Source organism: Pygocentrus nattereri, chromosome 6, assembly GCF_015220715.1.
Source record: "Pygocentrus nattereri isolate fPygNat1 chromosome 6, fPygNat1.pri, whole genome shotgun sequence".
Classification (NCBI taxonomy): Eukaryota; Metazoa; Chordata; class Actinopteri; order Characiformes; family Serrasalmidae; genus Pygocentrus; species Pygocentrus nattereri.
In genome coordinates, this window is record NC_051216.1 from 5,300,249 (window position 1) to 5,322,273 (window position 22,025).

The following is a 22,025-nucleotide window of genomic DNA, read 5'->3' on the forward strand; positions in this document are numbered from 1 at the left end:
TGATTTTAAAGCCATCAATCAATAAAAGCGTCAAACTATCCATCATGTGCTAAATGTTAAACTAGGAGAGAGAAGCTAAGCTAGCATGATAACAACTCTGCTCACCACAGTTTGATTTCTCGATTAATTCTGGCTCATTAAAACACTGACACAAGTTTAGATGGTTAATAATTAAAATCTGAGGACGTGAATATGAGCAACTGGTGCTGAAGACCTAGAAAGGCGACATTAAACCAGTCCTGTGGTGTTTGGATGTTGGAAGCTCATGTTATCTTAGCGAGCAGACTACAGTTCCGGCTAACTGCTGCTCTCCTGAATCAAATGTAGATGATCAAAGCTAATCTGAGAGAGCAAAACTGGAGGGAACCGGTTCCGTGGCGTTTGGGACAGCAGGGCTTTGGCTAAGCTAGCGAGAGCTTAGTGGCCGAAACTTGCCTCACAGCACAGCACAGCACAGGCTCAGTTCCAGCTAACTGAAGCTAAAAGAGGATCTCTGAGTCGAGTGAGTCTTGGTCGCTGAGCTGCTATCAGGATTAGCTTTTCTGGGGTTTATCTTGGCCCTGATTTCTCTCTTCTTTCAGATAGCGCCACCTATCGCTGAGCTCCCACATCAGCAGCCAGTGACCCTTCTATAATTTAAATGGGTGGAATGTGTTTATTTAGCCGTTCAGATGGGAAACAGAAATCTGATGTTATAATTGTTAAATATCGTAATCTGCCATATATTTTATTGCCATTTTACCACCAAACTAGACGTTGGTGAACGTGACAGAGATTTTGAATAAATATTCCCTTAATCAGTAATCAAATACACTCAGCGGCCACTTTATTAGGTACACCCAGTAAAGGTACACTGCTAGTAAAAGGTTGGACCCCCTTTTGCCTTCAGAACTGCCTTAATTCTTCGTACCACACTTTCAACAAGGTGTTGGAAACGTTCCTCAGAGATTCTGGTTGGTTATTTGAGTTCCTGTTGCCTTTCTATCATCTGGAACCAGTCTGCCCATTCTCCTCTGACCTCTCACATCAACAAGGCATTTTCGTCCACACAACTGACCGCTCACTGGATATTTCCTCTTTTTCGGACCGTTCTCTGTAAACCCTAGAGATGGTTGAGCGTGAAAATCCCAGCAGATCAGCAGTTTCTGAAATACTCAGACCAGCCCGTCTGGCACCAACAACCACGCCACGTTCAAAGTCCCTTAAATCCCCTTTCTTCCCCGTTCTGATGCTCGGCCTGCACTTCAGCAAGTCGTCTTGACCACCTCTACACGCCTAAATGCACTGAGTTGCGGCCGTGTGATTGGCTAATTAGCTATTTGTGTTAAAAAGCAACTGAACTGTGTACCTAATAAAGTGGCCGGTGAGTGTAGATTAGATATTGTAATCAATAACCAAATAGGTTGCACTGGCTAACAGAGTATTAATTCTCTCCCAAAGGATCGGCCTTAGTCTGTCTGCATAGGAGATTCTAGACACTGGAGAGCCGCTGGGTTCACAGACAGGCCTGTGTACCTACTGAGCCAGTGAACAGAGGAACAAGTTGACCTTGAAAGGTAAAGCAGGCTGGTAAAAAAACCGGCTGAAACCAGTTTTTAAGAGTGAGCTCAAATTGATGGACGAAGAGATGCACCTATCAGAGAATGAGGGAATATCAAAATTTGAGAAGGTGGGGGGTGGGGGGGGGGTATCAAACTACTCCAGATAATCGCTATATAAACTGGTGTTTGGGACGCTGTTTGGGCAGTTGGGTCTGGAGACCCTGCGCCACTTGACGCTGAAATAAAGAAGAAGCCTTTTTCCTTCTTTTCACGAACTCAGCGTCTGAAGACTCTTTCCTTTTTGACATCTTTTGAGAACTTGGATCAGTTAGTAGTATGTGTGTTTAGCCAGTATTAAAAGATTTCCTTTTTATTCGTAATATTATGTTGGAGGCCTGGGGTTGAAGGGGACAGCCTTTGGTCCCGACAAACCTTACAGAGCGAGACACAGTCGCTGACTGAAAACTTAACATCTTGCCTTTTAATAGCTACTCAAGTTTTGTTTGAAGCAATTCAAAGCAGATCTATCCCATATAATTTTTACATTTATGGCATTTGGCTGACGCTCTTATCCAGAGCGACTTACAATTTGATTATTTTTACACAGGTAGGGGAAGGCGGTGTTAGGAGTCTTGCCCAAGGACCCTTATTGGTATAGTGTAGGGTGTTTTGCCAAGGTGGGGATTGAACCCCAGTCTATGGCATAGAAGGCAGAGATGATACCCACTACACTAACCAACCACCAACCAACCCCATAATGAAGCCCTGTGTGTTTTATGTGAATGTACATGGCAAAAGCTTGGTTAGAATTCCTTCTCTGCTCTTTCCGTCTTTCTTTTGGCCTACATGAACAACTGAGTGCCCAGCCAACTCAGCACCAAGTCCATCTGCCGACAGCACTGAATTTAAAGCCCCTTAAAGCTCAGAGACGAGCCAGTGCTGAGAAATCAATGTCCTCACATGAGTCGGTCAGGCAGCATCTGAGGATAACAGGAGAGGGAGTTTGGTGAGTCAGACGGCCGTCATAAATGAGCCGGTGCAGCTTTTAAGGTACGGAAATTGCCGCCAGCTCTGACAAATCAGCGGAGATACCTCGGAGTGAAAGAAACGGCAAAGCAGTCTGAGGGCAAACAGCGTCTGAGGTACGCTAATGTCCCGACATTAAGCCCAATTAAAGCAGCTGGAAGTGGGCTGGGAAGATTTATGCTAATGAGGTGTAGTCGGGCATCAGTCCAGAGAGGAACACTCTGAGTGGCTTTTCAGTGATGCTTGCAGGTAGTGGTGATCTGAGAAATGGGCTTTTACAGGAATATTCCATTATTTTTTGTGCAAAGACTTTTTTTCTAGCTCTTTCATGATGTTGTCAGTTCGTCTCCACACTTTTTAAGTGCCCTCTGCTTTTAAAAAGCACAGAAATGCATCTCCCACAGTTTTCCAGCACTCATACAGCAGCACAGCCAGTGTGAATCTGGGCGAAACTGCATTTTAAGGTAAAATTGCATGCACTTTGAGGCAGTTCTGCTAATAAGAAACTAACAAGCTTGCAGGGTAATTAGGTGATCAATGAAATTTATGGCTAGATCTTCAGGAGAGTTCGTTAAATGGCCTATTGGCACGATGACCTGAGGACATGAAGCTGCTGACCTGCAGTTGGAGTTGGAATTGGAATGCTGTCCACATTAGCAGGTAAGAGAGAACAGAGCAAATAAAGCAAGAGTGATGGAAAGTCGGCTTTTCGAGCTCTGAGACGAGGCCTGAGCGATATGGCAGGAGATCTCGTCGTGATCGATTTGTTTCTGTGTCACTGTGTGTCCTTTTGGTTGTTTGGGGCGCTGAAGGTTGAGGAGCCTGTTGTGGTGCATCTTAAGAAATCTAAACTTCTGTGGCTCTGTAAAAACTTTGTGTTCATTTATTTATTGTTTTTTCGTTTCATTCTTTCCTTCCATTTGTTGTTCTTTCTTTCTTTCTTGCTTGCTTTCTTATTTCTTCCTCATTCTTAAGTTTCTTATTTGCTCTTTTGCTTCCTTTCTTTTTTTACTTTCTGTCTGTTTTCAATCATTTCTCTTTTTTATTTCTCCCTTTTTGCTTAATTACTTTCTTTTTTCCTTGGTCATGTTTCGTGTTTTACTTTCTTTCTTTCTTTCTTTCTTTCTTTCTTTCTTTCTTTCTTTCTTTCTTTCTTTCTTTCTTTCTTTCTTTCTTTCTTTCTTTCTTTCTTTCTTTCTTTCTTTCTTTCTTTCTTTCTTTCTTTCTTTCTTTCTTTCTTTCTTTCTTTCTTTCTTTCTCTTTTCTTTCTGTGTTTTATAAGTTAGACAGAACACAAAAATCATTGGCCTCTATGCACCCAGTTCTGAGATCAAAATGGTGCAACTACAAGCACAAAACCAGCTCAGTGTCGTCATATTTTCAGGATATTATATAAATTCTTTCACCATAACATCACAGGTTTTTCACAAACACCATCATTCCACTGAGATGCTGTTGCTAAGCAACGACTCTGACAGCTGTAGGAGACGCTCGAGCCATTTAAACGTTTTTACTTCTTACTTTGCCACAAACAGAAAACGGACGCTGTTAAGATCTCATCTGACCGACAGCCGATTTGGTCCGACTCTGAAGACGAGACGACGCTAAATTCCCAAACTGTCGTCACCACTGAGCAGCTTTTCAGTCGGCAGCTGTGACAGAAGAACAGCTGAACAACCTGGAATCAGCCAGAAATGAACCCAAAACCATTCGCCAAACTAAACGGGCTGTAAGAAGCTTTACAGACCGGCTGGAACAAAACAACATTAATACTGATCTGGACAAACTGACCAAACTGAGCTGAACCTGATATTGGGTCAGTTTTATGGCTCAGCCTGAACTTCAAAAGGTGGGGCTTACAGCAGACTGAGCAGCGAGTGGGCGGAGCTCGTTACTCTGTCATAGCAACAATCTGCTCGTTAAGGAGCTATAATTAGGAGGAAGGAACTGAACATTAAAACATATTAAAGCCGCGTTCACGGCCAGTTTATTCATTCCTTACTGTATTTATTCACCTGCTGTATTAAAGCAGTAGAGACACTCGAGGAGGGAGTTATCACTATAACATCACGGCTGTGATGATCTACGGCCACCGGATCACAGCCGGGATGTTATTTCACCATAACACCCTCCCTTGAGTGTTCTGTTGTTTAATTAGCTTGTTCGTTTGTATGTTAGTTCTGCGTGTTCCTCCTCCTGAGGGGAAGGTCATTGTGATGTGACTGATTCGCTGTGTTGTGTTGGAGACGTTGGAGCTTGTAAATGTAATCTTGCTGTCTTGTTCTCTGACAGTGGGAGACTATGGGAGGTCATTTTTGCTGTATCTTAGTTAAAAAGCACACATTTCACACAAAAACATCCGACATCCTTTAGAAAATCCTGAAAACTAGGAAACACGTTGGAAAGCTGCGTTAAGAGTGAGAATGGAAGTGTAAGTAACGGGTCTGAATCGATGGCAGGTGCAGCTGAACAGGGCAGTTAGTTCGCGGTTTGAGTCCCGCAGTGCGTTTACTCCCCGGGTTCACTGCTCATCTGTAAACAGTTGCTGCAGACTATGATTTCATGGATGCTACAGAACATAATTACTGTGATAATTAGATATTTCAGCAGAGCTCCTCTCTAAACGGGTAATTTTGTTTACAGAGGCACTGATGTGTGTTTATATGAATATCTTCTGATCCTAAATGACCTGCTGCTGGATTTGCGCTGTGTGGTGGGATTGGGGTATTTGGGGGGAGGGGGGTTGGTCATTAACTGCAGCTGAGGGGTGAGTTCCTGTGTTCCACTCCAGCTGTGCCACATTTTACCCAATGCCCATTTTACCTAGGGAGCCGTCTGAGATCAGAACCCACATCAAAACTGTTTCTAGGACCAACAATGATCCTGATTGTGTAGGAAAACCAGTGAAAACAGGGTTTAGTTCATTTTTTGAAAAATCATTTCAATCACAAATGAGGATCATTTCCTCTGCGGTTCAAGAACTTGCCAGCAGTGCTGGACATTTACAAGAAGTACATGTAATTAGTTTCTGTACTTTAGTATTTTTGGTGTATCTGTACTGAAGTTTCTCCGTTCTGGTGACTTTCTCCTTTCACTCCACTACATTTCAGAGTCTAATATCCGACTTTTTCCTCCTACATTTTGAGAAATCTGTCGTTCCTTTTGGTTTCTGTGTGTATAAAAACGTAACATGTCAAAACGAAAGAAGCGCAAAGCCAGAGCACCAATCAGGGCCCAGCGGTCACTTTGTTTAGAGCTGGTTTTGACCTGTTGGTCATACCGACCCAGTGCAGCACGCGGTTCAACGTCAGCGCAGCAGCGTAAAACTTTGGGAGAGTCTGTTCAACATAAATGATGAACTAACCTAACTTTGTGTAAATAGAGCTCAATATAGAAATATGTCCACATATGCAGTCGAGACTGACGCGGCTTTTTTCTGAATTTCTACAAACACCATTTCATTTTATAGTAAATGAGTTTGGGCTGGTTTATGTTTATGAACAGACGCCTACAGATCAACATAGTAAAGGAGCTCATCTGTGATCCTGAGTTTAAAGCCAGTTTTTATTCAACTTAAACTTGGAACTAAGTTGTAAATAAATCTGAAACTGAAACTTTGCTTGTGTGTAAAAAGTGATTTCAGAGCCACTCGGTTCTCCCTGATGGAACCTGTTTACCTTCAGTGTTTTGTGCTTCTGATCATTTTAATAGATCATTTTAATTTAAAAGCGGGACTCACTGAACAAACACCTGATGTCATATTTAGCTGTTGAGGCTTCTGTGTGATTTTCTGTTAAATAGATGTTTTTACATAGATGGAGGGTGGTTTTGTGCAGCGCTGTGTGAAAACACAACAATATGGAACAAATGTATGACCCCCTATCATTGTATGAAAACCAGTGTATATGTGTAACTGTACCCCTTCATTTAGACATCAGCGTCACTGTATGTCAGGATTAGTCTGATGCCAGTGTTTGGGTGCTGAGGCTCCTCCACAGCTAGTGTGATTGCAGGGGTTGTTTTTGTTTGGGTTCTGTGTCCGTTTATTACCCTGTCATCCTCCCGCTCTCCTCCACTGATCTGTTCCCTCCTGACATTTGTTTGTCAGTGTTTTTTGCCTTTTACTCTTGGGGGGTTTCATTAGAGTGTCCGGGCAGCGTGCAGACGAAGCGCTTAAATAATAGTCTTCATGTCACCTTTAACTTAAAGAGAGACAAAGGCTATAAACAACCAGATGACAGGCTTTTTATTTTTCTGCCGTTTGTGGATTATGGAGAGAACGTCCGCTTTTACTGTCTGCATTTAAGAAGCTATTAAATTTGAGTCTGCCCTTATCAGCACAACCCAACGTGAGCTCTTGCTTGGATGCGGTCACTTTAAAGTGTTGTTTTTGAATGCTTTATGATATTGATTCACTATATTTCCAAAAGTGTTCGCTCGTCTGACTTCACACGCATTTGAACTTGAGTGAGATCCCATTCTTAATCCACAAGGTTTAATATGATGTCGGCCCACCCTTTGCAGCTATAACAGCTTCAACTCTTCTGGGAAGACTTTCCACAAGGGTTAGGAGTGTTTATGGGAATTTCTGACCGTTCTTACAGAAGCACATTTGTGAGGTCAGACACTGATGTTGGACGAGAAGGCCTGGCTCACAGTCTCCGCTCTAATTCATCCCAAAGGTGTTCTGTCGGGTTGAGGTCAGGACTCTGTGCAGGCCAGTCAAGTTCTCCTTCTCTTGGTGCTGAAGCTTTAAGAGTTCCTTTCACTGGAACTAAGGGGCCGAGCCCAATTCCTGAAAAACAGCCCCACACCATGATCCCTCCTCCACCAAACTTTACACTCGGCACAATGCAGCCAGACAAGTCCCGTCTCCTGGCAACCGCCAAACCCAGACTCATCCTTCAGATTTCCAGATGGAGAAGCGTGATTGGTCACTCCAGAGAACACGTCTCCACTGCTCTAGAGTCCAGTGGCGGCACTTTATACCACTGCATTCCACGCTTTGCATTTGCAGAAAGTCCCTAGAATAAACCTTCTCCCTCTGTGTGGTTTTTCAGGTGACTGTGCTGGTTGGATCTGTAGTGTCACTGTGTGGAAATACTGGAAAGTGTGGGGTGCTTCTGCTAGAACTCAGTTCTTTTGCCCTAAAAGGGTTGGAAAGTGTTCTTCATAACACTAAAAGGGTTTGTCTATTAAAACGATGTCAAGCTTGTAATGATCAAAGAACCCTTTTGTGTTCTATATAGAACCGTCTCCTACAGATTGATGGAGAATGTGCTGTAGATGTTTTTTTTCATAGAACCTTTTTGAAAAAGCCACACCTTCAGAGTTTCTAGAAGCCAGAATAAGCTTCATCAGAATGTAGTTTATCTTTACAGTAATTCAACACCTTTTCTTTTCATGGTGTGAAACCATTTCTTGAGACTTGAAACAGGGCTCTAATGCCCCTATTAGAGACGAGGGAAGGGCAGCTTTTTTGTTAGCACTGGTCTGGACTAATCTGGTCTGGAATAACCATGTCTACCAATCGCACTCTTTCATTTTTCTAATGGTTTGATTTGGTCCTGCAGGTTTACACCAGATATGGGAAATGCTACACATTCAATGGGAACAAGACGACATCCAGGAAGACAAAGCAGGGAGGCATGGGGAACGGCCTGGAGATCATGCTGGACATCCAACAGGACGAGTACCTGCCCATCTGGAGAGAGACAAGTGAGAGAGACAAACATGCTGAGACAGTGAACCACAATAACTGTGAAGGCTGATTTATACTTCTGAGAACACGTACATTAATAAGCAGAGGGCAGATGGCAGATAACTACCAGAATGTCAATTTGGTTAATGTACCAAGTATTTACAGTATATTTGTGAGATTATTTGGCAGCATTGTGAATATTGCACAGCTTATGCCTCCTCATGCACATTTTATATGCATTAATGTGCAATTTACTTGCAATTTATACAAAATCAATGTGGCCCCTTGTATATCCTGAAGACTGTGACAATCATGTGACTCTCCTTGTCTTGCACACCTGACTGTGTTACGCCTCTTTAACAAAATGGAAACAATGATGGAAAATGGCATTTGAGATTTTTGCCAACCTGACTGAATAGCTTCTGATTCTGATGCTCACTCTACTGAACACTCTGTATAGCTGGAAAATCTCTGTTTATGTGCTCACTACAAGAAATCAGATCCACAATTACATCTATGCATAGCAAACCACTTAGTGTAGATGTTACCATGACAACGAGGATCACGTGAGTCCAGTCAGAGTGAGATGAGCAGCAGTGAGCAGTGCTTGTGTTGTTAATTACTTTAAAATGACGTCAGACTCAGGAAAACGTCCTTCACACGTCCTTATTAAAGAAGGCCGAGAGGAAGACGTCGTGCTCTGAGACACATAAGCTGGACGTCCGTCCCACCGCCGTCTTTTAAAGATCAGAGCATGAACTTCGTCTCCTCTGCAGACCAGTTTCTGCTCCGCCGTGTTGAACGGTATAAACTCTCACTGTGACGCGACGCTCATGCAGAACGGGCTTAAACTTTCCGATAGGGAATGTAATCGGATACAGACGTTTACACGGATATTATTCTTCTTTTTAATGGATTATTTACAGGATTACCCACCTCGATCAATCAGGTAGAAACTGTATTCTAAATGGCCTCAATTGGACTAGACTATTCTGATTGAGGTATAAACATGGACATGTTCTATTCCAATTGATCCATTAGGCAGATTATTAACGGATTATTAGGCTGCATGTAAACATGGCTTATGTAATATGTAAAATGGGTGGATTGCACAGTGGATAACGCAAGATTCACTTTCATCTACAAAATTCAAGTACAAGTTTAATGCCACAGTTTATGAGCCATGTGCATTGAGAAATGTAGAAGGCACTTCTGTTCCTCATGCATATGCATTTGAGGGAGGAGGAAAGGAGTGGGGATATGGGACATCTCTGTTTTTTAGAACCAGACATGAATTCTAATTTTTCTCTGGACTAGAATTACACCCTGTAATTCTTCTGGAGTTTTTTGGTTTAAAAGAACTTTATTAAAGCCATAATGTCTTTATTATGGAACCTTCATTTTCTGTTTTGTCTCACGCTTGTTTATGACTCCATTGTTTTGCTGCATGTTTTAAACCCTGCACAGTTAATAGGCATAGCTTTGTGCTGTTTGTGTGATTAGCAGTAGTGAATCTAATTCAGGCTTATTGTGATATTGCATGCATGATATTGCAGGCACGTTCTGGCCCTTAGTACCTAAAACCTTTTGTTACCACTTCAAACAGCACCCCCTGCAGTACAAAAGAAATAACAGCATTCTATTCTTTCAAAAATATTAGTTCTTATTGCAATAAATATTTTGAATCTAATTGGTGACAGCTTTGTTTACCCCCAGATTAGCATATCTCAGTGCATTTTATAAAGACTGTCCACATTATGGCTGTTCTGAAAAAAAAAATAAAACACTCTTCTAAGCCATTTCTTACAAAATGCATGAATAGCAAGAAAAACAGTTATATGCAAGAGGCTGGGTGTCTCTGGTATAATTTTACATTTTGTTTATAAGTTAGTAACATCTTCCACAGAGAAGATGCTTGTTACGCACCAGGGGATTCACCCTGAGTGAAAATCAAACTCACAACTCTTATGTTCATAGCCAGGAGCCCTAAGGGATGAACCACCTGGCGGAACAATAGGAGATGAGCTCAAGCGCAGTAACAGGGAAAAGAAGAAGTTGATGAAGAAAAAAAGGGCTAAGAGCAGGAAAGGATGAGGAATAAAACAAAAAGGGAAATGAGGAAAATAAAGAAAATAACTGGTCTCAGGGATCAAACCCTCAATCACCATGATCTCAGATTGATAAACTAAACTGGGAACTCCCCAAAACTGAACTCAAAATGTTTTTTTTAATCTCTCCCTCGCTTCTCCCTAAACACAGATGGTTAAAGAACACTCAAGAGATTTTTTTTATACTTATACTGAGAACTAGAGGAAAAGCAAAGGGTTCAAAACGAGTTAAAGAGACCAAAATAACCCACTGAGTCAGAACAACCTGCGCGTGGCACAGAGAACTCAAGACTGAGCACCGAGCAACCTTAAGTAGGGTGCTCACAGCTGCTACTGCTCAGCCCTAATAACTCAGTCCTGGCTCTTTGGCCCCTCAAAGTGACTTGAGGTGGCCTAGGAGGCTTTCTGGATGCTACAACACTTCTGTTGACTTTAATGCACAATTACTGTTTATTTGCCGAATCTAACATATTGTAAAAAAACAGCGTAATATGTGGGCTAGGCAAAAGTTATAGCATATTTTTTATTTTACCTTTCTATTCCCTCAATATGTTAAACCCAGCAAATAAACAAGGTGTGCACTAAAATTTACAGAACTTTGACATATTTAAGTTCATAGAGAACCAAATGTACAACATGCACTTTAAACAGGGGTCTTCAGAATTTTGCATTTGACTGTATATCATTTATCACCAATAGGCTAAAAATGTAAAGACATACGTTTTGAACCATATCAGCCAGTCTAACATTGAGCACACATTCTCTGAACAGCAGATGCAGAACCCTAATTCAGCTCTGGCTGCTACAGTTCTGCTGTTTCCTACGGTCTCTAAGAGCTTTAGTTTCTGTAGTAATAAATATCTTTAAATGCCATATTTATTTCTAATATTGAATTTGTCACCTCCTGTTTTCCATATATATTGATGCTGAGATCCTCGCGGCTTAACACTGCTATTGGCCTTGTTCTCCTTCTCTCTCTCTCTCTCTCTCTGTAGATGAGACATCTCTGGAGGCTGGGATTCGTGTTCAGATCCACAGTCAGGACGAGCCCCCCTACATCCACCAGCTCGGCTTTGGGGTTTCGCCTGGATTTCAAACGTTTGTGTCGTGTCAGGAGCAGAGGGTAAAGCATACAATCCTACATGCAGAGTGCATTGAAGTGAAATATCTAACTTTTCCCCATTTTTCCCAATGACGTAGTTAACCAGCAAATCACATTTGGTGTCTGAAATTTGCTGCTTTAATTTCAACACTGAAGATATGAGGCTAATGTACAAGTACACTGCAAATTTTCATCCGTGAATGTTCTGTGCTTGCCAAGATTTAGTAGTGGAAGTATGAGATGAAGGTGCTTTATCACCTACCTTGTTTGATCTGGACCTTCTGACTTTTCAGTTTGGTCTGAACCAAAATAGAAGGTGTGCCAAAAGAGGTGATCTTGGTCCGGTTCAAACTGAATTATGATTCGGTTTGTTCGCAGTGTGAAAACGCTTTGTTGGATGGTTTGGACTTTCAGACCAGTTACAGGACGTTGATGTGGGCTATCGTCACCAATTAAACAATAGAAGAATTAAAAGAACCATGAGAGAAGTAAAACGAGCCGTGGTAACTCAGGGGGAGGAGACCAAATATTTAACTGTAATTTGGTCTGACAAAAAAGTCAAAGTCAACATGAAAAATGCAAAAAAAAAATAGCTAAACAATATCCCATATTCTCTGAGAGGATTTCAGAGAGAGGATGTTCATTTTACCACATTCAAACGGAAAAGGCTGCCCGCTTAACTGACCACACGCTGACATCAGACGCTCCTATACAAATCGAGGGAAATGCAGCGCATGTAGGTGATGATGTCAGGACGCAGGTGTGTCATGCAAAGTTCTTGAATGCGCTCAATAAACTGTAATGTGACACCAAAACTAACTGCTTCACACATATAGTATATACCAAAGCCATTAACCTTGGTCTGGACTTTCAGGTGTGAAAACACACTAAGCATCTTGTTTTAAATTGATTAGTTTCTATATTTGATTTTGTGGTATATCGATCATGAGTATGTCTTTTATCTCTGAATTAGTCAAGAAATCTTAAAATTGAGTAATGGTCTACATCAGACAGAGTACCAAGAGTTGTTCACTAAAATGATTCAGCGACACAAACTAATGTTCAATTGATTGACTTAAGAATCATACAGAAGATATCATTCTAAAAAAAAAGAATAAAGAAGTGAACATCAGGCACCAAGTGTTTATTGGATCATTGATTACATTTGGGCTAAAAGGGGAAAACATATATCGCTGTTGTTGGAAGAAAACCTTGCATCTCTAAAACGGTACCTGTACAAGGAGAAGTTCAATGGAACCAGACTTAGAAATTTTGGGTCATTTCTTTTAGTCCATTCATTGTGAAAAAACCTGAAGAACAACATAAATGGAGGTTTTCTTCAGACAGAAGTGATTATATATATATATATATATATATATATATATATATATATATATATACACACACACACATATATACAAGGTACATATACACTCAGCAGCCACTTTATTAGGTACACCTTGCTAGTAAAAGGTTGGACCCCCTTTTGCCTTCAGAACTGCCTTAATTCTTCGTGGCCTACTTTCAACAAGGTGTTGGAAATGATCCCAGAGATGGTTGTGTGTGAAAATCCCAGCAGATCAGCAGTTTCTGAAATACTCAGACCAGCCCGTCTGGCACCAACAACCACGCCACGTTCAAAGTCCCTTAAATCCCCTTTCTTCCCCGTTCTGATGCTCGGCCTGCACTTCAGCAAGTTGTCTTGACCACCTCTACAGGCCTAAATGCAGTGAGCTGCGGCCGTGTGATTGGCTGATTGAACAGGATTGACAGTAATTTAATAGGTGTACCTAATAAAGTGGTCAGTGAGTGATATATATATGTGTGTGTGTGTGTGTGTGTGTGTGTGTATAAATTAATAATAATGTCAGGGTATCTTACTGTGTGTTTTGCTCTGATACTCTCTCTCCACAGTCCCAGTCTACAGAGCTGCTGTGTTTCAGAAGCTCTCTGAGAGCTTTAGTTTCTGTAGTAATAAACATCCCAAAATGCCATATTTATTTCTAATATTGGGTTTGTCACCTCCTGCTTTCCATATATATTGATACCGAGATCCAAACGGCTTAACGCTGATATTGGCCTTGTTTTTTCTCGATTTCCTTCTCTCTCTCTCTCTCTGTCTCTCTGTCTCTCTCTCTCTCTCTCTCTCTCTCTGTCTCTCTCTGTCTGTCTCTCTCTCTCTCTCTCTCTCTGTCTCTCTCTGTCTGTCTCTCTCTCTCTCTGTCTCTCTCTGTCTGTCTCTCTCTCTCTCTCTCTCTCTCTCTCTCTGTCTCTCTCTCTCTCTCTCTCTCTCTCTCTGTCTCTCTCTGTCTGTCTCTCTCTCTCTCTCTCTCTCTCTCTGTCTCTCTCTGTCTGTCTCTCTCTCTCTCTGTCTCTCTCTGTCTGTCTCTCTCTCTCTCTCTCTCTCTCTCTCTCTCTGTCTCTCTCTCTCTCTCTCTCTCTCTCTCTGTCTCTCTCTGTCTGTCTCTCTCTCTCTCTCTCTCTCTCTCTCTCTCTCTGTCTCTCTCTGTCTGTCTCTCTCTCTCTCTCTCTCTCTCTCTCTCTCTCTCTCTCTCTCTCTGTCTCTCTCTCTCTCTCTCTCTCTCTCTCTCTCTCTCTCTCTGACTCTCTCTGTCTGTCTCTCTCTCTCTCTCTCTCTCTCTCTCTCTCTCTCTCTCTCTCTCTCTCTCTCTGTAGCTGACCTACCTACCCCAGCCGTGGGGAAACTGTCGCTCCTCCACTGAGCAGATAATTCCGGGTTACGACACCTACAGCATCAGCGCCTGCCGTCTGCACTGCGAGACGCGAGTGGTTCTGCAGGAGTGTCACTGCAGGATGGTTCACATGCCAGGTAACACCAACCACTCCAACATCAACACATCTACTCCACACTCCTAGAACAGGCGGCTTTCCAGGGCTTCTTGGAAACGGTTCTATATAGAACCATTCATGCTTAAATGGCTCTTTGTATGGTCAAGAGGTTCTTTAGATTGATAACATTGACGGAAAATATGTTGTATATGGTTCTTTATAGAACATTTTTAAAAATGTTTCTCTATAATGGCTCAGTGGCAAACTTGTAACAATAGAGGAACCCTTTTTGGTGCTATATAGAACCATGTTTAATCATCATTTGCATGCTTAAATGGTTTTCTGCATGGTAAAATGGCTCTTCTGATTAATGGAGAATGTGTTGTATGTGTTTGTGATGTCAAGCTTGTAAAATTAGCACCAAAAAAAGAACATTTATGAAAAAGAACCACATACAACACATTCTACGTCAATCTGAAGAACGACTTCACCATGGAAAGAACCCTTTAAGGATGCAAATGGTGGTGGTGTGTTAGTGTGTGTTGTGCTGGTCTGAGTGGATCAGACACAGCAGTACTACTGACTTCAGTGTCGCTGCTGGACTGAGAAGAGTCCACCAACCAAAAATATCCAGCCGACAGCGTCCTGTGACCACTGATGAAGGACCAGAGGATGACCAACCCAAACTGTGCAGCAGCAGATGAGCTGTCGCCTCTGACTTTACATCTACAAGGTGGACCGACAAGGTAGGACTGTCTAATAGAGTGGACAGTGAGTGGACACAGTGTTTAAAACTCCAGCAGCGCTGCTGTGTCTGATCCACTCTGACCAGCACAACACACACTAACACACCACCATCACATCAGTGTTACTGCAGTGCTGAGAATGACCCACCACCCAAACAGTACCTGCTCTGTGAGGGTCCATGGGGGTCCTGACCACTGAAGAACAGGGTAACAGAGTATCAGAGAAACAGATGGACTACAGTCTGTAACTGTAGAATATATATATATATATATATACACCAATGGGACGTTGTGTAAAACATAAATAAAGACAGAATACGATGATTTGCAAATCCTTTACAACCTATATTCAACTGAATACACTACAAAGACGAGATATTTAATGTTCAAACAGATAAACTTTATTGTTTTTTGCAAATATTCACTCATTTTGAATTTGATGCCTGTAACACGTTCCAAAGAAGTTGGGACAGGGGCAACAAAAGACTGGGAAAGTTGAGGAATGTTCAAAAAACACCTGTTTGGAACATTCCACAGGTGAACAGGTTAATTGGAAACAGGTGAGGGTCATGATTGGGTATAAAGGGAGCATCACTGAAAGGCTCAGTCGTTCACAAGCGAGGACGGGCGAGGTTCACCACTTAGTGAACGACTGCGTGAGCAAATAGTCCAACAGTTTAAGAACAAAGTTTCTCAACGTGCAACTGCAGGAATTTAGGGATTTCATCATCTACAGTCCATAATATCATCAAAAGCTTCAGAGAATCTGGAGAAATCTCTGCAGGTAAGCGGCGAGGCAGAAAACCAACACTGAATGCCCGTGACCTTCGACCCCTCAGGCGGCGCTGCATTAAAAACCCACATCATTCTGTAACGGATATTCCCACATGGGCTCAGGAACACTTTGGAAAACCACTGTCAGTGAACTCAGTTCGTCGCTCCATCTACAAGTGCAGGTTAAAACTCTGCCATGCAAAGCGAAGCCAAATATCAACACCACCCAGAAACGCCGCCGGCTTCTCTGGGCCGAGCTCATCTGAGATGGACTGACGCAGAGTGGAAAAGTGTCCTGTGGTCTGACGCGTCCACATTTCACACTGTTTCTGGAAATCATGGACGTCGTGTCCTCCAGGCCAAAGAGGAAAAGGACTGTCCGGATTGTTTTCAGCGTAAAGTCCAGCATCTCTGATGGTGTGGGGGGGGGGGGGGGGGGGTGGTGTTAGTGCCCATGGCAGGGGTAACTGGCACATCTGTGAAGGCCCCATTAATGCTGAAAGGTACATGCAGGTTTAGGAGCAACATCTGCTGCCATCCAAGCAGCGTCTTTTTCAGGGACGTCCTGCTTATTTCAGCAAGACGATGCCGAGCCACATTCTGCACGTGTTCCAACAGCGTGGCTTCGTAGTAAAAGAGTGCGGGTACTTGACTGGCCTGCCTGCAGTCCAGACCGTCTCCCATTGAAAATGTGTGGCACATTATGAAGCTCAAAATACGACAGCGGAGCCCCCGGACTGCTGAGCAGCTGAAGCTGGACATCAAGCAGGAATGGGAAAGAATTCCACTTACAAAGCTTCAACAATCCGTGTCCTCAGTTCCCAAACGCTTACTGAGAGTTAAAAGGAAAGGTGATGTAACACAGTGGGAAACACGCCCCTGTCCCAACTTCTCTGGAACATGTTGCAGACATCGAATTCAAAATGAGTGAATATTTACAAAAAACGATAAAGTTTATCCGTCTGAACATTAAACATCTCGTCTTTGTAGTGGGTTCAATTGAATATAGATTGAAAAGGATTTGTAAATCATCGTATTCTGTTTTTATTTATGTTTTACACAACGTCCCAACTTCACTGGAATTGGGGTTGTATATATATATATATATATGTGTGGGGGGGGGGGGCGCGGGGTAGGGGGGGGGGGTGTGTGTGTGTGTGTGAGAACTACATATGGGCCACACTAGATAGTGAGATCTACGGATTTTCTTTTGTTCCTCCTTTATTCTCTGCAGTGGGGTCACTGAACAGTCACTGCTCTTCCTCTTCCTCCACACTCGGCTCCAATCGCTTTAATTGCTGTAACCTCTAATTGCTGAGACTCTGGCTAAATGAATTTGCTCTCAGCAACTAATTTGCCCCCAGGCGGTGGAGCTTTAATGTGAAACGTGAACTTCTATCAGCAAAATAAACGATCTATTCGATCTCTTTACGCCGGGGCAGCCTTCCTCCGCAGAGAAGAGAACTCTGCTGATCCACAGAGGTGTAATCTAACTGAGCCCTGAGCTCAAACTGCCTCTGTCTTCAGGTGGAAATGCTTCTCTATCACCAAGCACTGGTACATCACCACAAAGCGCACCAGAGTGTGAAGTACGAATGTTGGTGTGTTGACTGTGATTTCTGGAATTACTACACTGTAAAAGTTTGTCACCAAAATTTAGTTACAGCTTCTGGTCTCAACTGCCCCCCTCGCACCAGCCAGCAGTTCTGACCCTTCCCTTTGAAAGTTTCAGTCACGAGAATCTCCAGAACTGTCCACAGTAGACATTTGTTTGCTTCATTACTTACTGACTCGCTGAATAACTGAGCCAAAACCAGCATCTTAAGAGTGAGTTTACCCCATAAAGAGCACTGCATGCCTTCCAAAACACCTTCCCTTTGAGGACATCACAGCAGCAATGCTCAGTCTGAATCATTTGAAATGCTTAAGCAAAATCAATGGCCCCAATCTGATTCAAAGTTTTGAACCCCGGGTTTCACACACAGCCTGATATCTCACACACACACACGCACACACACACACACACACACACACACACACACACACACACATTTTCTATGCTGCTTATCTTTGGCTTGTGGGGGTTGTTGGAGCAGATCCGAGCAGTCACTGGGCGGAAGGCAGGAAACACCCTGGACAGGTGGCCAGTCAATCACAGTGCAGACACACAGACATATGCATTCACACCTAGGCCCAATCAAGCATGTCCAGTCAGCCTGACTGCATGTCTTTGGGCTGTGGAAGGAAACCAGAGGACCCAGAGGAAACCCACGCAGCCACGGGGAGAACGTGCGACCTCCACGCAGGACCCTGGTCACTCGGCCGGGGAATCGAGCCCTTTTTTGCTGTGAGAAACCCAGAACCTGACCTCATGAACACTAAGGCTTTGTTTACACAGCAAGTAAAAGTGGCCCAAATCTGATCTGCTCACCAAATCCGATTTTTTTGTTTTGCTGTTCACAACATATTTTAAACGCAACATCAGTCTGAACAGCGCAAAAGAACAGTGCTTCCCTTCGTGTGCTCGTCCAGAGGTAAACAATCATGAAGGCCAGTGATCGCCTGTCGCTCCCGGAGCTTCGGTTTCATCTTCCCCAGCATCACAGGAGCGATTTTGAAGTTCCAGGGTTTGACAGCTGGGCTCATCACCCAGAATGTGTTCGAGTTCGCCCTAAAATTCAGCCACAGCCACTTGGTTCATATCCTCGGACTCTTTAAACGGTTCTTTGACGCTGCAGCCTCAGTCTCCCCTGGCCTCGTTTGGCCGCTTTGTTCAAAATCTCTTTGAACTCGGAGCGGCTGTGATGAGTCTCTTCTAATTTATTGGTACAGAAACATGAGCTTAAGGCTACATTTTCACAGCAGGTAAACGTGGCCTGAATCCGATTTTCTCACCGAATCCGATTTTTTTGTTTGGCTGTCCACACTATCTTTTAAATGTGATCTGTATGTGACATCAGTCTGAACAGATCAGCTCCCAAACCGACCCGCATGCTCAAGAGAACAGCGCTTCAGGTGGCTCATCCAGAAGGAAAACAGTCATGATGGCCAGTGAACACCTGTCGCTCCCGAAGCTTCAGTTGCATCTTCTCCAGCATCACAGGAGCGATTATAAAGTTCCAGTCATTGGGCTGGGGCTCATCACCCAGAACGTGTTCGAGTTCACCATAGAAAGGGTGCTTTGTTTGGTCACGGCCACTTCTTTGGTTCCTGTCCTTCTCTAAACGCTGCAGCCTCGGGATCCTCCGGCCGTGCTCGGCCGCCTCGTTCTAAACCTCTTCGAACCTGGAGCGGCTGCGATGAGTCTCTTCTATTTTTTGAACAGACACATCAGCCTAAATGTTTCTGAGTCTCAGCAGCGTGAAGTGATGATAAATGTCGAGTTGTACTGACGTAAAAGTCAAGAATTCCGATCTGGCTGTTCAGACTGAGTCGCATCGCCTCAGATCGGATACGGATCGGATTTCAGCACCACGTATGAAAGCGTCTCAGGATGTTTATCTGTTCACACTGACACACGTCTGTGTCACATATGAGGAAAAAGATCGGATTCGGGCCTCTTTTACCTGCTGCGTGAACGAAGCCTAATAGTATCAGGAATGTTTATACATTTATTGCGAGTTTGGTTTAAAGCGAATCTGCTTTCACTCCTGGGTGTTACATACCGTCTATGTATAGAGTAGAACCCCTCATAAATTGCTTGTCTGGATTTATAGGACCTTTAAAAAGCTTAGTTCAAGAATTTGTGTTTGAAAGTGAAACCTTAGTAGGTTTGAGCCCTTTTCTCTCTCATTCAAAATGCATTCATTGTATTATCGTACTATTAATAATGATATTATTGTAAGCAGAAGCAGCTGGGATGCAGGTCATTCTGAGTGGATGAAGCTGAATCCAGTATGTGATGGTTTAGAGAAGCTCTGCTTCGGACACAAGACTTCCAAAAGAATCCAAACGTTTGAGATTGCCTCTCTTGTTTCTACCACCACTACATCACAGTAAATGAAACATTTTAGAAAGCATTATTAAGAGTCGCACTAAATATGTCCAAACGTACTGCATGAAATGTGAAATTTAGTTGAAGTGATTCAGAAGCGATATGGTTTGGAGACTGTGGCTCTGTCTAAAAGACAGGAGGCTGAGCTGGAGGTGGCAGAGGTGAAGATGCTGATATTTTCGTTGGGAGTGACAAGGATGGACAAGATTAGAAATGAGCAGATCAGAGGGACGGTGAAGGTGGAGCAGTTTGGAGATAAAGCCAGAGAGGCCAGGTTGAGATGGTTTGGACATGTGTTGAGGAGGAATAGTGGATATATTGCGCAAAGAATGTTGGAGATGGAGCTGCCGGGTAGAAGGAGAAGAGGTAGACCTCAGAGAAGGTTTATGGATGTAGTGAAGGTGGACATGGAGATAGTTAGTGTGAAAGTAGAGGAGGCAGTGGATAGGGCAAGATGGAGGCAGATGATCCGCTGTGGCGACCCCTAAAGGGAGCAGCCGAAAGAAGAAGAAGAAGAAGAAGAAGGTTGAAGTGATTCAGCCACGTGCTCATTTTTGATCCCCCAGTTATAAATGATCGGTTATGCCCTCTGCTGGTTCATCTGAAAGAGCGGGGAGAAGAGAACTGTTCGCCAGCGTGAAGACTAATACCGCCACCCTCTTTCAGCCAAAAGAGAGACAAAAGGCCGTCCTGGAGCCGCGCTAATGAAGTCTCCACACCTGAGTTATTAGCAAAGAGAAGTGTCCAGACAGCAGAGCTGCGGGTCCTAATGGACTCTCTGGGCCTTTGTTCCGTCTCTTTAACGTCTCTGAATCAATCTCAGGCTAACGCAAATAGAAAAGGAGCTCTGTTCCACCAAACATTAGCTCAAAGAACAGTGTGCATTGTGTGTCTTGCGGTTCTGCGCTGATTAATTACAGCGCTGATGAGATTGTGCTATTAGTGAGAGCCTGCCGTGCTGCTGAGTGCCAGCGATGGTTGGGGGGGGGTTGGGGGGTCGGATCAGGGATTGGTTTTTAAAGGCTTTCTAAATATGCTCGTGGGGGGTTGTGGGCAGTGGGGGTGTATCTGGATCGAGTGCAATCTGAGGAGCTCAGATGGTCGGAGCTGAAACACCAGGGAACACGATCCAGACACTGTTCTCCATCATCTCAACATGAGTGATCAGCTTCTGCTGCTATTCTGGTGTTGACTTGAGTGCCATACTCTACATACATATCTGCAATGGTAGAACGCTCTTTAATATGGCATTGCATTTATATATATATATATATATATATATATATATATATATATATATATGCTGCTATTCGAACAAACCCTTGTATCTCCATTTTTGTTCTTTTCCAGTTTTTTACATCATTTGAAAATACCTGTTGTCCTTTATATTGTATCAAACTCTCATGATGAATAGACCGAAAGAAATGGCCCAAAAAATTATTAGAAATATGTCTGGTTCCATTGAATTACATTAAAAGTAAAGTAGGTTTTCTTCAATTTCTGTAATGTTTAACATTTGACTTAATAATAAAGAAATAGCTGACCAAGCAAAATCACAGATTGCAATATAGGGACAAAATTAGCAATTCAGAGTGTTTCTATTGTGTGTAAATGCTGTGTGTTTATTGAGTCAGTTGTTCTTAATGTATTTAAGCAAAGCTACAGTTGTCCTTTTTATCTTGGCATGGCTCTCTATGTAGAGGTGTGATTTGTTTTTCACAGCAGGGGGTCTCACCGCTCCTCTTTCGCCACCCATTGCTCACTAGCAGCTCAACACAGCCAACATTACGCACCTTTCACACAGGGAGACAACAACGTCCTAGTTCATCTGATAACAGAGTTACAGGGATAAAATGTAGTAATATTTGTTATATTTTCAGACCGAGTACAATATATATCTTTATTAGCCTACTCATCAATACAAACTCTGATACCATACTGAGAAACCTATTTAGAATTAGTAAGTATTTGTTAGTAATTAGTATTTGTAGTTAGTATTTGTTAGTAGTTGTTAGTCTAAGTGCAGTATACCTTAAAACATTAAAATTTGGCTGATTTCAAATGAAGTGCATTAACTAGCTATGCTACATTAGCTACTTTGGATGGAGTGGCGCTGCAGTGGAGAAGAGAGTTTTGGTCCATCAGTAAAGCGCTTCTGTTCAGTTGTATGTAAAGTACATTTCATAGTTTTGATCCTCGTCTGTTTCGTTCAACAGAGGCACAGTAACAGCAGGAATCACATC

The 22,025-nt window shown here is 42.9% G+C and overlaps 1 protein-coding gene across 1 annotated transcript in view; it reads left to right on the forward strand.

The window, feature by feature from the left end:
* Nucleotides 1-22,025, forward strand: part of asic4a (acid-sensing (proton-gated) ion channel family member 4a) — a 196,363-nt gene that overhangs the window by 156,622 nt on the left and 17,716 nt on the right. Inside the window, exons 2-4 of the mRNA XM_037539093.1 lie at nucleotides 8,141-8,285; nucleotides 11,372-11,499; nucleotides 14,155-14,308. Of these exons, the coding sequence (XP_037394990.1) occupies nucleotides 8,141-8,285; nucleotides 11,372-11,499; nucleotides 14,155-14,308 (427 nt within the window). The remainder of the gene's footprint in view (nucleotides 1-8,140; nucleotides 8,286-11,371; nucleotides 11,500-14,154; nucleotides 14,309-22,025) is intronic.